Source organism: Colletotrichum truncatum, assembly GCF_014235925.2.
Source record: "Colletotrichum truncatum strain CMES1059 chromosome Unknown Contig_0009, whole genome shotgun sequence".
Lineage (NCBI taxonomy): Eukaryota > Fungi > Ascomycota > Sordariomycetes > Glomerellales > Glomerellaceae > Colletotrichum > Colletotrichum truncatum.
Genome location: NW_027222406.1, coordinates 3,228,917 through 3,244,578, shown reverse-complemented (window position 1 = coordinate 3,244,578; position 15,662 = coordinate 3,228,917). Strand labels below are relative to the sequence as shown.

At 47.4% G+C, this 15,662-nt stretch overlaps 3 protein-coding genes across 3 annotated transcripts; 2 read left to right on the top strand and 1 right to left on the bottom strand.

The window, feature by feature from the left end:
* Positions 1-5,228: 5,228 nt before the first annotated feature.
* CTRU02_213454 (ZIP zinc transporter) lies at positions 5,229-7,067 on the top strand (the record flags this gene model as incomplete). Its single annotated transcript, XM_036731684.1, has 5 exons — positions 5,229-5,377; positions 5,441-5,539; positions 5,593-5,730; positions 5,778-6,484; positions 6,538-7,067. The coding sequence occupies 5 exons, from the start codon at positions 5,229-5,231 to the stop codon at positions 7,065-7,067; spliced, it is 1,623 nt and encodes a 540-aa protein (XP_036576683.1).
* Positions 7,068-8,252: 1,185 nt separating this feature from the next.
* Positions 8,253-9,918, top strand: CTRU02_213453 (uncharacterized protein; the record flags this gene model as incomplete). Its single annotated transcript, XM_036731683.1, has 4 exons — positions 8,253-8,770; positions 8,824-9,181; positions 9,285-9,812; positions 9,868-9,918. The coding sequence occupies 4 exons, from the start codon at positions 8,253-8,255 to the stop codon at positions 9,916-9,918; spliced, it is 1,455 nt and encodes a 484-aa protein (XP_036576682.1).
* A 1,230-nt stretch (positions 9,919-11,148) lies between these two features.
* Positions 11,149-12,768, bottom strand: CTRU02_213452 (copper radical oxidase; the record flags this gene model as incomplete). Its single annotated transcript, XM_036731682.1, has 1 exon — positions 11,149-12,768. One exon carries the CDS (start codon positions 12,766-12,768, stop codon positions 11,149-11,151), a length of 1,620 nt encoding a protein of 539 aa, XP_036576681.1.
* Positions 12,769-15,662: the final 2,894 nt, after the last annotated feature.

Here is a 15,662-nt window from a genome sequence, read left to right as displayed (position 1 = left end):
CTTGATGAAGCCAAACCTGATTAAAGCAGCTGAGATTTCAAAATTTACCCTGCTCAACTTGGTACCCACTTAAAATCTACTAGGCAGTAAGTCATCCGTTATTCTAGCCCATTTTAGTGGCCATGCTGTAAAGAAGAGGGAGTCCATTGATAGGAATGATTACCTGAACGGGTTTGAATCAGTTTTCGGTCCAGAAAATGAGAACAGAAAGAAATTGCGCTTGCCATTTGTGATGGCATTAGCAACCTTGATGGTACAAAGGTCCAGGACTCTAGAAACACGAGATGGTTACTAGGGATGTGAGGTTTTACTGAACTAGTGTGGGACATAAGGGAGTTGAGTGAACCATGTCCGTGGAGGGAGAGGGGAGAAAGCGACTGAGGGCTAGAAACAAGTCCCTTGGATCAGGTACTTTTCTTCATTTCCGGGAATGGGACTTTGCTTTGCATACCTATCAACGGTACAAAGAGGTATGGTGTGGGTCTCATCTTGACTGCGTTAGGTTGTTGTCGAGATAAACCTGGTCATCCCGAAAGACTTATTGCCGAGTCAGAAAAGGGAAATTCCACATCGATCGCATGACGCACCCTACACGCTTCTTTAGCCCTGACTTCAGAGCGCCCTTCGATTCAAGGTATCGTAGCTAGGCAACCCAGAGTTATTTTCCTACAGGCGTAGCACAATTAAAGCTTTCAATTTGACAATGAATGTTCTGAGTCTGCGTTGAGATCTGTTCCGAAGGTTGGATCCACCCAAAATCCCCATGTAATAATCTGTACCACTCAACCCAAACCTAAATTACACCATCATTGAAACCGCCATTGTACACAACTTTTAATAAATCCTTCTTGATGCGTTACGACCCAATATTTCGAGACTGACGTCATTCTGACCGTCGCGAGTAAGCACAATATCCATAGGGCCACTTTTACTTGGGATTCAGAGGACCACTTTCATCAACCCATCAGAAGGTAAAGAGACTAGCTGAGTGTACACTTTGCGCTCAAGGGAGAGTTTTTGAGCCATGAAGAAATATATCATGTAATGTTCCATGAGCCAGAAGCATCAATTCCCAGCGTGTCAATGGATCCACAACTGTTATGATTAGGCACTTATTCGGTTGTTACGACTAGCTTTCTGACATTGAGGGATTGGCTGACAGACAGTGAGAGGTCCTTTCAAACATTTTGTAGACTGACCGCTCTATTGATGATTTAAAATATGCTTAAGAAGAGATCCTTGGCTCACAACTGTATTATCACTTAGAAATGGCCAATGCTAGGCAAGTTTTCAAATAGCCAAGGCACGGGTAATGCTCAAGGCCGAGTTGGGCATTGCAAATGCGAGTTGATTGGTGCTCGGCACCGTGGCATCAACTCTATCGTTCTAATCTAGTATTGCTACATACCAACGTCATTCACTTAATACACTTTCTCCTCAGACTCTGCCAAAACAATACCTGCAGTATTCCAGTATGACTTGACGTGATGTTGATGTATTTAACGCTTAGAGACTTTTGGTAATCTAAGCAAATGATCTGAACCTAGGTTAAGCAAAAGCTGCTGCAGCAAGTGCGATACCTCCGAACATCAAACTCGAAACTGCGTTAACAGGCGCGGCGCCGGTGACAGTGCTAGTCTCGGAAGCTGCGCCAGTCGCAGAAGCAGTGCCAGTCACGGAAGCAGCACCCGAGGCCTTGGTAGCAGGCCCCTCGCAATGCCAGTGATCAATATGAGGATGGCAGTTTGCTGAGGCAGTGGGAGAGGGCGGAAGGGATGGGGTAGCGGTGCCAGTAGCAGGAGGGGCATTGTCGCAATGCCCTACAACATGTAATCGATTAGCGGCTGTAATCTAGATCTGCACATTGCAAAAGGTTTCAAAGAAAAATACTTGCAGTGATCTTGATGCGGCGTACACTTCCCCCTCCCGGTAGGCGAAGGAGCAAGACTATGGGTACACACGCTAGTCCAAGTCTCAACAGCGGTTTTGATCTCAAGCCCTTCGGACCTGAGATGGCTCTCAAAGGCTACCCAGTAACCGGTTGCAGGCTCACCCCAACCATTGGTATAAGTGGTAGAGGCGACGTTGACTAGTTCTCCAGCAGTCGTGATGGCTCCGGTTATTTCTCCCGTGATATACTTCTTGTCTAAGCTCGAAGTAGCCTCATCAGGGTTCGGGAAAGGTGTAGCGAGGGCAAGGACGGTAGTCGTCGTCGAACATAAATCCTTAGGGTTAAAAGTAGCCCATAAAGAACTTTGCGCTGAAACAGTTGAGGCGATTAAAGCGATTGGGAGGGAAACAGAGGTAGACTTCATCTTGACGTTTCCAAGATATAAGAGTAAAACAAACTTTTAATTAAGGTTATGTAACTTTTAAGTCGCCAATATAGAACAAAATTTCCTTGAGTTTATTTACTTCGAAATCATTAGCGTTCTTATACTAAGTTCGGCGAACATTAAGTCGTTTGGGTCTGCACTCTTGCCGAGATGACTTTGAGTACCTCTATGGACTTTGGGGCTTTTGGGTCGGTAACCAAGCAGCTAAGCTCTAGTCCCATCGGGCTTAACCTCAAGAGGAAAATTTAGCCTGCTTACAAACTCTTTGCAAAACTCCCCGCCGAACGGCTCACGAATCCTATAATCTCCCCCTTGTCTTTTTACCATTTTAACTTTACCAGTCTCAATCCATACATCTTCATTTTATTTACACGCCTGTATCTAGGCGGAATGGTCCATTATACTAGAGAAAAAGTCAACTAGTTTCACAAGTCACCACGGCCGGCCAGCGAATCAGGCAGCATTCCAGTCATGGGTTACAAAAGCCAGTCTTTGCCGTCGTCTTCAAGACAACCAATAGAAGCAAATCGACCTTTTCGATTCTCGAGATTTTTTCTGAAGGAGATTAAACTAGCATATTGGATTCGCACCCAACAAAAGTTCAAGCTTGCCACCAGTGCATTACCAGACAGGAAAATTCGCTGAGCCGATTGTACGTATCAAAGGCCATGCTTTATTTCCCAACAAAAATGGGTTTAGGCCTTTTTCAGAAGAACTGTGCCTGTTAGCTTTGTGAAATAAGGTGCATTACAGTTATGTTATTAGTCGTGAAGTTCTCATCATCATGCTTTAATGGAGCGCTGGATATCACTGAAAAGCTTGACGAAGTATGTCTTAACATGCTCGATGGCCACGTTTGCCATGAGACTAGCGCTTTCATTGCCTAACCATCAGTCAGTCATCATCTATCACACACTCTCTCTTTTCTGCCACACCTTAAGAAACGTATTCCGCCGGGAGAACATCTCGGTATAAGCGAAATATTTTTGCAAACTTCTAATCCACAGAGTGGGACACTAAATGCGGTATGGGTGTATTTGGCGGCAGCAGCGACAGCGACAGTGACATAGATGATCATGGCAACCAACCGTCTCTTCACCAGCAAGTACTAACGAACTGCATCCAAGAGGTAAGAAATGTCTCACTGATCCGCAGCCCTCGGTCATTGCTAAATTGAAGATGTCCTAATATGTCATGCAGGGGTTTTCGCCTCCACTGCAGGGCAAAAAACTAGTCACATAAAGCAAGAGTCCTCTATGATCGGCAAGCCAATGCATCTCGTATAGGTTGGATGCGGCTCGGTGGGTGCTTTTATTAGTCTCGGTGGCGATCAAGTAATATCAACAGTGAGCCGAACCATGATGGAAATAGGAAGAGACTGAGAACCGCAATGCTTTTTTCTTGACTTTCTTTACAGGTGAGTGCTGTCGTACCTAGCAAAACTTCAATTTTTTTTCCTTTAGATGCCTTTGCATGCAGGTATCGCGAGTTATTAGGAATCCAGTTGGAGGTAGAGTCAAGTTAACTTGCCATTGACACTAATTCACTCTGTAAAGTGCGACTAGAACGAGAGAGGAATGGTAAAGATGAAAAGAAGGGGCAGAAGTGGCGGTTGCGATGTGAAGTGGCCTCTAAGGCCTAAAACGGCATGTGGGTCCGGTCTCTCTGCACCATGGTTTGTCAATCTTTGATCGGACCCAATCAAGCTTGGAAGAAATAAGTCGCAAAGTGACTACTTATTCGCCGAACTACCCCCATGTATGCACTTGGGAGGTGAATCCCCAGTGAGGCCATCCGGGCTCTCAGCCCTGGCAAGAAGAAGTCTTTCAGCCTCGGTATTGAGACCGTGTCGTTTTTAGCTCAGCAGTTTGGGTTCTGCTTTTCCCACTTCTTTAAACCTAATTTGTCGCCTATATTAATTATGTTGAAAACTTGTGTCCTTTGCCGTGTTAGTCGAAATAGCATCACCAACACCATTAGGATGATGACCAGCAGAAACATGATCAATTTTCCCAGTGTTATCTGAAGACTAATCATCCTGACCAGGTCCTTACCTCTCTCCAAAACGATTAAACCGCCTTGGCCGTAATTAGCGCGCTATTCTCGTTGTCGGACGAAAATAGCCCGCCGTCGGCTAGTAAAAACGAGTTGGTGATATCCGTAGTAACTTAGCCCGTGGAGATAATAGTATCAAGACTAGCAAATATCCCTCAAAATTACTACTTTGTGACGTAAGGGGAAAGCTCATTAGATCTAGCTCTATTGGTTTGATATAACCTAAACCGTTAATACGCACTTATAGGGGAATAGTATAAGCAGGGCACGGAAGAACAGGGGCGAGTGGACGAAAGAAGGGGCATTAACGTCCTGTGCAAAAGGAACGCTCATAGAAACATGCCGCGATATTTCTGACAGGGATCAACACCGCTCTCGTCCAATGTCTGTCTTTCTACATCCCATTCTTTTCGTTCCACACCTCTTCTAATCCACCTGCCGGGATTTCCCTGCAGCCTATCCCACTTTAGGAGTCACTCCGCCGCTCTAGAACCTCTCGTTGACAGAAACCCCTATCTCGTTCTAGGACGGACACGAGCTTTGTTGCCAGCTTCTCTAGTTACCCGTTCCACTGTCTATCAAGGTGCTCATTCTCACAATTTTCGGCCCCGAGCTATCTTCACCCTGGTCGCATATTTTTACCTCGATTTTCTTCCTATAAACCAAGCCCGCCAGAGAACGTTCTAGCGAACTGCATTCAAAACCATACCTAGTATCCAACATTGAACTTCCAAAAGTTCGAGTCAACCAAAGTCCCATCCTTCTAAGGCTAGCAGACGCGAGTCCAGCTTGCTTCTGGCTTTTCAATCCTACGACAACGACAACGAGTATCTCAACATGATGAAGTTCTCCGCTGCCACTGTCGTTGCCCTTGTGAGCACCACTTCTGCTTCCCTGGTGGCGCGACAGACGGTTGCTGTAACCCCTACTGTCGCCGTTACAGGGCCCTCGGCTGTTTCGCAGTGTAGTGTCATCTCATCTACCCAGTGAGCGCTTTCCTTTATCCCGCATCTTCTGTTGCAATATGGACACTGCTAACGCTTTTCAAGGGTCTGCAAAGCTGGCACAGATGAGTACAAAATCGCGTCTACCCCTTCTGGCGCACTGCCCGCATCGTATACGGCATGCCACAAGCATGGCGCCGCCACGTAGGCGTTCTACCCATCGTTTCAACGTGCTTATCTCTTACTGTTTATGCTAGATACTGTATGTATGATGATGGCGAGGTCCTCATTGAAGCTGCCAACGCCCCGGCTGCAACCGCCGCAACGGCGACAATTCCCGCTGAGACTGGCGCCCCAACCGCTGTATCTGGCTGTCACTTACATGGTTCTGCTCTGTAAGTGTGCCTGTGTATGATTTGTTAACAATAACTGACCCTTCCAGTTTCTGTATGTGGGGTACTTCGGAGTACCAAGTTAAAACCACACTAACCAATACGGCCGCTTCTGCCGTCCCTACTGCCTTCGACGGCTGCCATAATCATGGTTCCGATACATATTGCATCGCCCCTAACGGAGAAGAGGTCCAGCTAGTGGGAGAGGGCGCCGACTCTTCCGGCTCTGACAGCGGTGGTGAACATCCCCACGGCGAGAACTGCCACTTCCATGCCGGAGTTGAACACTGCATTGGCGCCGGCGAGAGCGAGCACAGTAGCTCGCGGAGTTGTAAGAAGGTAACCCGCGACTACAACATACCTCTCCGTATCGGCCTTCTATTCGTTATCCTCGCTACTAGCGCCATCGGTGTTTACTTGCCTATTTTAATGATTAAGTGGATGCCTACTAAAACGCATACTGTCTTCCTTATCTTAAAGCAGTTCGGCACCGGCATTATTATCTCAACTGCATTCGTCCACCTATACACCCATGCTCAGCTAATGTTCGCTAATCCGTGTCTGGGAGAGCTTAAATACGAGGCCACTACATCTGCTGTCGTAATGGCTGGTATCTTCCTCTCTTTCCTCGTGGAGTTCGTTGGGAGACGCTTTGTAATGGCGAAGATGGCTGCGAACCCGAGCTCTACCTCGCGTCTCTCTCCCAAGACTTTTACTGTCCTTGTCCTTGAGTGTGGTATCATCTTCCACTCTATCCGTATGTATATCCCCTATTTCATAATTTTCTGAATCCCGTCTGACTGAGAGTAGTCATCGGCATTACCCTTGTCGTCGCTGGGGATAGCTTTTTCCTTACCCTGTTTGTCGTCATCATCTTTCACCAAATGTTCGAAGGCATCGCCCTTGGCACCCGTATCGCTCAGCTTGGCGAGGACGCCCCCACCGAGAAAGCTGAGCTCAACAACGCTCCGACGGAAGGCGAACAGACATCCCCCGCACCGAATAGTCTCAACCCCTTCAAAGACCCTTCTTTCTCCCTCATCAAGAAGCTCCTCCTTGCAACCCCATTCGCACTTGTCACTCCTATCGGTATGGCCATTGGCATCGGCGTCCTTCATCAGTTCAATGGCAATGACCGCGACACCATCCTGGCCATCGGAACCCTTGATGCTGTATCCGCCGGAATCCTTGTCTGGGTCGGTGTTGTGGAGATGTGGGCTGAGGACTGGATGCATGGTGACGCCGAGCTGCTTCGTACAAGCCCCATCGTCACCTTCTTTGCTGGTTTTGGCCTCGTTGCCGGCATGGTTATTATGAGCGTGCTCGGCAAATGGGCTTAGGCCGGCTTCAGTTGTCATGTTGCCTAAGATGACACGGTAATAATGAATAATCGATACCAAGCAAGGGTGTGCATATGTTATATGGATGGGAAATGGAAACATTTTCAAATGGTATAGTTTTGGGTCAATCGTTCTGAGCTGTCCATTCATCTTAAGTCTGGGAGATGACGGGCACGCATCAGATTCAGATTTTATGATAGACTGAAATCTCCGTTGAATCAGTGATGCTTTCCAGCAAGTAACGTGAGACTTATTCATCCAAGAGGTTGGCTTTTTTCGCTTGTAACTTGCAGCATATTTATATACTCTTTCAAACCTCACGTAGCAGCCCATGCGGCCCTCCATGAGGGTATGCTATTTGCTCGGATTACCATTCGCTCTTCATCATCATAGAGCGATTTGTCTTTATATCAACCCGTAACGGCCGTGAACTCCGGGTGCTAGGGGACTTCATGGTCGTACCAGTTTGTGAGGCGGAACCTCTCCTATCAAGTCCCAGTTTGATTTATTAATAAAAGACAACATTCCTTGACAATAAAATATCCTGAACCGATACTACTAAGGACTCCTGGACTATTTGATCTTAAGTCTAGCAATGATCCAACACTTCCTAGGTGCCTGTACTCTTGGGGCACACGATGAGGTTGCGTACAATAACATCAAAAACCATCGCATGATGGTGGCTATAAAAAAAAAAATAGAAAGTAAGCGAAGCGGTTCAAAAAAACAAAGAAAAAACAATCAAAGGGCGATCGAAGGCGTCGGATATTGGGGACACCAGTAGGCAATCCCTACCTATAGAAGTCGATGAATGCGATAGCCGAGAGCGAGATAGACCTCTAACGAGCCAATTACCTGCTACAATTTGGATAAGCATAAGCACTAAGCGGTGATCGACCACATATCTCCAACTAGTTTTACTCAGCCCATGTACGGCTAAATCCTCTGCTAATCAATTTCCACCTCCGGCGCCACTTTAGTGCATCGTGCTCTGTAGAGCATGCGAGTAGCTTTCGGACTCGTTTGCTAAACCTATGGCCACTGAAGTCAACATGCAGGATCACGAAGCATAGCCACCTTCACTGAACTTTATATATAGCTGCCCCAGCCCCTGCAAATGTCCTCACAACATTTCTGGTGCCACATCTGAGAGATCCAACCACATCGCACATTTTACCAGCTCCAATGGCTCCAGCGGATGACGCTTTCAAGTTTATCAACGTCGCACAGCATCTGCATGCGGGCGTTGGGATCGTCGCGGAAGGCATCCAAGCCCGAAGGGAATCAAGAGAACGACGGAACAGAGTAGAAGAACGCCCCGGTGACCAAGCAGGACCAGAGTTGGGCTCATCAACAAACGAGTTGCCCGTGGCAGGAACCTTGACTGCAGTTTGTGGGAGTGGTGAGAACTGCACAGGTAAATTAGAGTTGCCTGTCATTCTCCCTCAGCGGCGGCCTAAAGAGCGCAGCCGTGGGTTTTTGAGAGCCTATGCCCCGTTGCTGGCAAATGTTGCCATTAGTCAACAGATGTGGTTTGATTTCCTCGACGATTTTGAGAAGTCAACGCAGGCGACAGGCTGGATCAAGACTATCAATGTGGCATCTCTCGCAAGCCACGTTGTTCCAGAGCCATTCTCAATGCTCGTGTCTCTTGCGGTGAAAGAGACGATTCGCATCGCCGAGGAGGTCGATTCTCGGCAAAAGTAAGAGGCGCCGAGCGAAAATCTCCCCCAAACTCAATTAACCCTTCTTTTAGGACGAATAAGTTTTTGGACAAAGCCAATGCGGAGATTTTCCGACCGCGAGGCGTGTTCTGTATGGTTATGACATGGCGACCTGACTCTGAAGAAGTGCATCCAACAGTAGACCTGAATACTACCGCCACTATAAGTGCGTCCACCGACTCTTCTAGTTTCAGCAACCGGTTCAAAGCCTCGAGTGGCACTTCATACGGCGACTTGAAAATTCCGGCAGCCGCACCTCTCGTCTTTCCGCCAGAACAACAGCAGCAGCTCGAAGGTGGAGTAGAAGAAGAAGTAGGGCTGAAGCAAAGATTCAAACGAACGAAAGGATTCGTGGACGACTACCTAGACCGAAGGGCTCAAGCGGTATATGTAAGTAACAATCTTCCAGAACCCAACCACTTCTAGTTGAAATACCAGACTTGGCATGTAGATCTGAGGAAATGCTCGGTAATAACTTGATGATTGTCCTCAGGCCACGGAGAATCCCGATAACCTGCTCGCCACTCAGGTTAAGACCAAGTTTAGAAGCAAATATGCAGACCCCAACCACCCAGCGAACATTGATCCTTTAGGATCTTTTCTAACAGGTGGTTACACGGACCAGCTGCACAGGGATTCAAAGGCTCGAACAGACGCAGCACAGGCCCAGGCTCAAAAGTCGGCTGCTGAGGCGCGGAGACGGGCAGATGCTGCACAAGAACAAGCTCAGAGAGCGATTGCTGAGGCACGAGCGCGGGCGGAGGCAGCGCAAGCAAATGCTAGAGAGGCACAGAGACGGGCGGGCTATGTTACCGCCCCAGCCCCGCTGCCGGGCCTCCCATCTCGACCGTACGCCAGTGCTCCTGGACCGCCAAATCAAAGTGTTGTGCCATCACTGGCCACTCCTGTGCCGTTGAATGCGCTCTCCCAAGTGCTGGTTGAGGGCTCACAGCGCCTGGTTAGTGCCCAGCAGAAGTACATTAACTTTGGAACGGAGGCCATTCAAGACGTCCTGCGAACTGTAAGTCTCTCTTACCCTATCACTTACACCGCTTGGTCTAACTGGTGTTCTGAAGAATGTAATATACTTAACTCTCGTGAGTCTCCCAGCTGAGGCAGAACAGTAGACAGATTTTATTGTGTTAAATGAGTTGGCACAAATTAAAGTAGTTTGATCACCTTAGTATTGCTTGGGCAGATTTCCACGTACTCAGATGGCCCATCGAGTTAGTTAAGGCTCGCATTACTGCTGCCCATTTTCATATTATGATGGTTTATTTAATTATTTATTTCTCATTAGCAAGCAAGCTCATAATGAATATATGTTATCGAATGGATATCAGCTATATTATAGCGGACTTCGATATTACGGGACATTTTAGTCTGCGAAACTCAAAGATGGGAAATCGTCATCCGGAAGGAACAGTCCGTACGTCGGGATTGGTAAGTTGCCTCGACTAAGGTGTCTACAAACAGTCGTATCTTGATTGCGCTTCTCAAATTTGTAGCCATCAACCTCAAACGCTGTCCGCTGAGTGGAGTACTGTGCTTTACGGTGGCTAATAGTTCATCAAAGTTGCAAAAGTCAATGTTTGAGATACATATCCTCTATTGTTCCGGAGGCGTATCATAAGGACGTTACACTTTGGGATACTTAACCTTATTGTTGTGAACAGCATCATGTCACCTATTCACCACCTTTGGGATCTGCAGTTGTTCTCGGCTAACATTTAGAGACGGCTCAGTCTCCAAATTTCAAGTATATGCACCTAACTAAAGGAGGCGATGTCTAGGTGACTTCTAGTTGCTTGCATAATCTTGTCGGCTGTTAAGATCAAGTTGAATCCGGTGTTAATGGCTTTAGACACATTCCTGTATCCTTCAGGGTTAAAACTTAGTGCAGCGGATAATTCAACCCATAGAGATTATTTAGAAGATAGTCCATTATCAACTATGGGACGTGACTTTTGCTTGACATATTAATGGATACAACAGGCTTCAAGTGAGCTAAATCGGGGCTGCTCTTTCATATACATAAGGGCAATAACGTGCAATGGTATCTTTTTAGTCTAGTGTATCTGTGAACGTTGATCGTTTCGTGCCGGCAGAGTTATCAACGTTAGCTTTAACCCGCCCACATTATCTTTCGATTTGGCACTTGTACGGCAGGACACAAATCTCAAAAAAAAAAGCAGATTATTATTAAGGTATTATGTGAAATAATTACAAACAAAATTTCCTTGAGCACCGTCAATGGGGATATGTGGTCCGTGACGTAGTTTGTAAGGTAAATGAGTGAAGCCAATGAACCTTGTTGCACCATATGATGGGGGGCAGAATAATGTAGTTGATCCCAATCAACAAAAAAGGTTTCCATAGGAACCGACTCCATAATCGCCGTTATCATTCGAGGATTGGAAGTCACATTGCGGGCTTTCGACGGTAGCAAACATTCCATAACAGGTCGATACGCCACCTCCACTTGCTGCTGATTGATAATAGTAAGCGTTATAGGCCATGTTCTGCCAGAAGCGTGCTCCGTAAATTTCGTTGCGACAGTCTTCTTCGGATGTGGTCGCACGAGACCTAGGAAGCCAGTAGAAAGCATAGGTGGTGCACACGCCAAAGTGCGAAGTCGGATTTGGGCACAATTGGGGGATCGTGGTGTAGACGGAAAGGCGGTCCCCAGCACCACAGATCTCGACACCGTTGTTACCTGAGCACTTCATATAGCAGTCGCCGGCAGGTTTCTCAAGTGCCTTGTTGTATTCATTGCCACAGAAGCACTCTTTGCCGAACTCCAGACCGAAGTATCTGTAGTTGGCGCAAAGAGAGGCGCATTTTCCGGGTGTCATGTCGTCGGTAGCGAAATGCTCACCCTTCAAGGCGCGATCACTGACATTGTCAAGTCCACATTGAAGGTACTTGAAGTTGCCCAGGCCAGTAACAGCGTTTGTAGAAGGTGTCTTGGTCGACTGGTAGAGACTGAGACGGCCCTTGGCGCCACAAAGAGTCTTGCCATCTCCGGCACAAGGGGCGTTACACTCAGAGGCGGTAGCATATTGAGGTGTACTTGATGGCTCATTAGCGCAAAAGCATTCTCGGCCGTTTTCAATGCCGAAGTATTTGTAGCTGTAGTTGTTGCAGTACGTAGCGCAAGTGTCGGCGGTCATATCGTCGCTCGCAGTTCGTTTTCCATTCTCAAGGACGCGAAGGGTTTGTGAATCGATAGCGCATCCCAAGTAAGTAGCACTAGCAACAGTAGCCGTGATAGGAGGCACTTGAGCATAGATGTTAAGGCGGCCGCCCTCGCCGCAGAAGCTCTTAGGGTCACCGGAGCAGAGTTTAGAGCAGTCGCTTTCCGGAGCCCAGGTGCCGCCGCTGATGGTTTTGCCACAGAAGCATTCTCGGCCCCACTCAACACCGGCAAAGTTGTATCCGAGCCCGGCGCAGTTGCTTGCACACAACTCAGGGGTCATGTTGTCCTCAGAGTACTGTTTATCTTTGAGGGCGCGACCGCCGTCGGCCTCGGTGTGACAGCCCTGGTAGGTCCAGCCAGTGATATCCGTCTTGACAGAAGGGGCTCTATAGTCCTCGTTTTTGTAGATGTTTAGGCGGTCCGGAGCGCCACACTTTTCTGTCGACCGGCCAGTGCAGGTCATAGTACACTCCGCGGAGGCAATCTCCACGGCACCAGTGGTGATGTCGTTGCCGCAAAAACACTCTCTGCCGAATTCAGTACCGAAATACTTGTAGTCTTTGCAGAAAAGCGCGCATTCATCTTTGTGCATGCGGTCATTGTTGGTGCTTTTTCCCTTAAGAGCGCGTCCCGCGTTGCTCGGGGGCTCGTGATAACAGTTTCCGCCCGAATAATTAGGGACGATGCCGTTGCGACTTTGAAGGGCAGCTGCTGAAACAACAGGGCCCAGGAGAGGCATAGCCAACAGGCCAATTCGAGTTAACATAATGAAAGACATGATAAAATGGCGGCCAATGGCAAGTAGGTAACTGTAAGGGATTTTGGGAGTGGTTGAATGATGTGGTGGGAGGTGCAGAAAAGGGTATGTTGAAGGAGGGAACTGGGACTGTTCAAATAACACAGAGACAGCAATTCATTAGAGAACTTTCTTCGAGCATCAGTCATTTAGGAATCATGATCAAAAGCATGGAGGACTAGTTGTTGTCCACAAGTCCTAGACTCCCGAAGGGGCATGCGGCTGATTGATCCACTTCCGCGTTATTGCTTTTCAGCGCGGCGCTACAAATTCCAGCTGAGTGGTTTAGTTATCTCGTCCCAATCTCTTGACATGAGCTAATTTGGACCGTCTGACGGGGACGAAGGAGACTTTTCCCGTTGAAGTCTCGGCACTTAGACAGCTTTTACTTGTAAATGAGTACTAATACGTTGTGGTGTTCTGCTGAGTAAATAAGATGCCTCCTTATTTCCCCGTGATGTGGTTTGGCGTAAAGTTAACGCTGCACTATTGAAACTTCCCCTTTTTGGTAGATGAGGGGTTTGGAGTTAGGACTCCTCCAACGTGGACGCTAAAGGCAAACAGACTTAAGGTTAAATAACTAGCGGCCCAAAACCACGGATTTAAATCTTGAAGTCTAGAAATGATCAAGCAACCCCTGATTTCTAGTGAACCAATGCCACTAGGACCCCGCGTGGCTTTAGTTTAGTGGGATTCCAATTGAAAGGGTCAGCAATGCGAATAATTTCTCTATTGCTCTTCACTTGTTCCTGCAGCATTTGGAAATGAGCATGTAGTGGCAGTTGTCCTAAGCACGGCATAACTGCCACAACACATGATTAATGAGGGGTAAGGACGCCAACTCGCAAACGTGCTCTCAGAGTAACAGGTTCCCCTTATTGCTTCAAGAGGTTCCTCAGTCTGAATTTGTCCCGCTTGCAACGTGCCTGTGATTGTCTTGCAGGAACAGTGGAGTGCTTAACACCCGGCGACTGCCAGCCTGTCACACAGCTGACTGATCGTACCGCGTGGGCAGGCAAAAAAGGGACTTGTCATTTCGGCTGGAGTCTAGAAAGAAGAAAGGTATCCTATTTCGTGCGGGCAACCTTCCAAATGATTTTAGATTAGGGTACGCCTACATCCCGTAGCATCAGTAACATTGCGCAGAGAAATTTCTTATCAGCCCATGTTCATACACATAGCATAATTTATGGTGGCCTTTCTGGAACGTTTAGACATTTGTTTGGGTCGCTAATAGAGTAAATAAAAAGCAGAGAGTATTTATAAAAAAAAAAATTCTTTTGAACATGAAAAATATTGATCAAGGTCACTTCCGTCTCACGGCGGCTCCAATTTCATCGTTAATCCTAATTGAGAACATACCCCCGGGAGGTCATTTCCGAGCGGGATCATCTGAAAGCCCGCATCGGGAGAGGGAACCTAGCCCGCCCGGGTAAAGTACGATTACGCGGTCATGTGAGCCCCACTGCGATTAAATTCAGCAAGTGCAAGCCTGTCTATCTCTGACGTGAAAGCTCCAACGATTACGAGATTGTGACATGCACGAGAGACACTCATGAATTCATGGTCGGCACATATGCTCCTTCTGATGTTTGGCGCTTAAGCTGCGCATTGTGGCATGTCTTCCGCCTCGTCGACATACTCCGTGATTGCATTGTTACCTAGAAAGACGCATGCTTGCTTGATACCTTTATCTTACAAGTGCGGCAGCAGAGTATTGGCTGTAGTCGCTGTGTCTGGGACAAGTTATCTCGGGTTACATCTGCCTTCTACATAATAACCTTTCGCTTTGTCGTCCAAACCCTTGGTCTAATTCAAGATCGGAAAGAAGCGCTTGGCTTCGGGCTCACTGAGCAAATGGGCCGTCCGATCGCCTTGAGTCAGAAGGAAATCGAGACATTGCAAAATTGTGCATACTCCTTTTGGATACTGCCGCGGAAGCTTCGCGGGATTTACCTGGGACGCTGGAGAAAGGTTGTAAGACGTGGGATCAAGATGATCATTGTTGGACCGACACTTGTCTTCTCTAAGTGGAACATAAAGTCGTTTAACTGTGGACGCCTTGATCCCAACTTTTCTTGCGAGACACAGCGTCATTTATAAATCATGGCTAAAATACTCCTGGCTGGAACACGAGTTGCAGAGATTTCTGCCAGACCTAGGCTACCAAAAAATGTTTGGCAGCCCCTGCTTTTCCCAGAGATATTATCACGCATTTATGAGGGAACTACACAACGAACTTCAGACGTAGAAGTACTGTACTGTTGAACCTGCTGTCGGACATTCAGCCATCCGCTAGATACATCCACTTCAGTCGGACCCGCCATCTCTTTAACGGCCCAGAAATCAATCATGGTGCAAGTCAAGGATGCTCTGTCTAAGGGTGCTCGCCATGATACACTAATGCCTCATTCAAGAGCTTCTCTCCAGACGGCAAGTACGTTACTCCTCAGATGGTGACTGGCATTACACCTGCTATAATTATTGCTCGGGAAGAAACGTCTGGCCCGGACGTGTGCGGACAGATTGTCGCAGTGCTGTCTTGGGCAAGCATTGTGTGTGCGCATTTGTAGTTGACATGCCTACTGGCTCTTTCTGGGCGTCTTCCGATAATTGTTACCACGTAAGAATAAAACAAGAAGTCCATTGAAGTCAGCGTTTTTCATTTTGGTAATATTGACTGTTGTGTGCTAAATGTGGTGGTGGTCAGGGACGGGGTATTTCATGGATGAGCGCATAGATATCTCTCCCCAGGACAAAAAAGGAGTCCTGTTGAAAGTATCTGCACTATGCTTTGATCTACGAATTAGCAGCATACTGTGAACATGCGTAGGCAGATGTGAAACAACAGAGCCCTCGTTCATTTTGGAACGAAA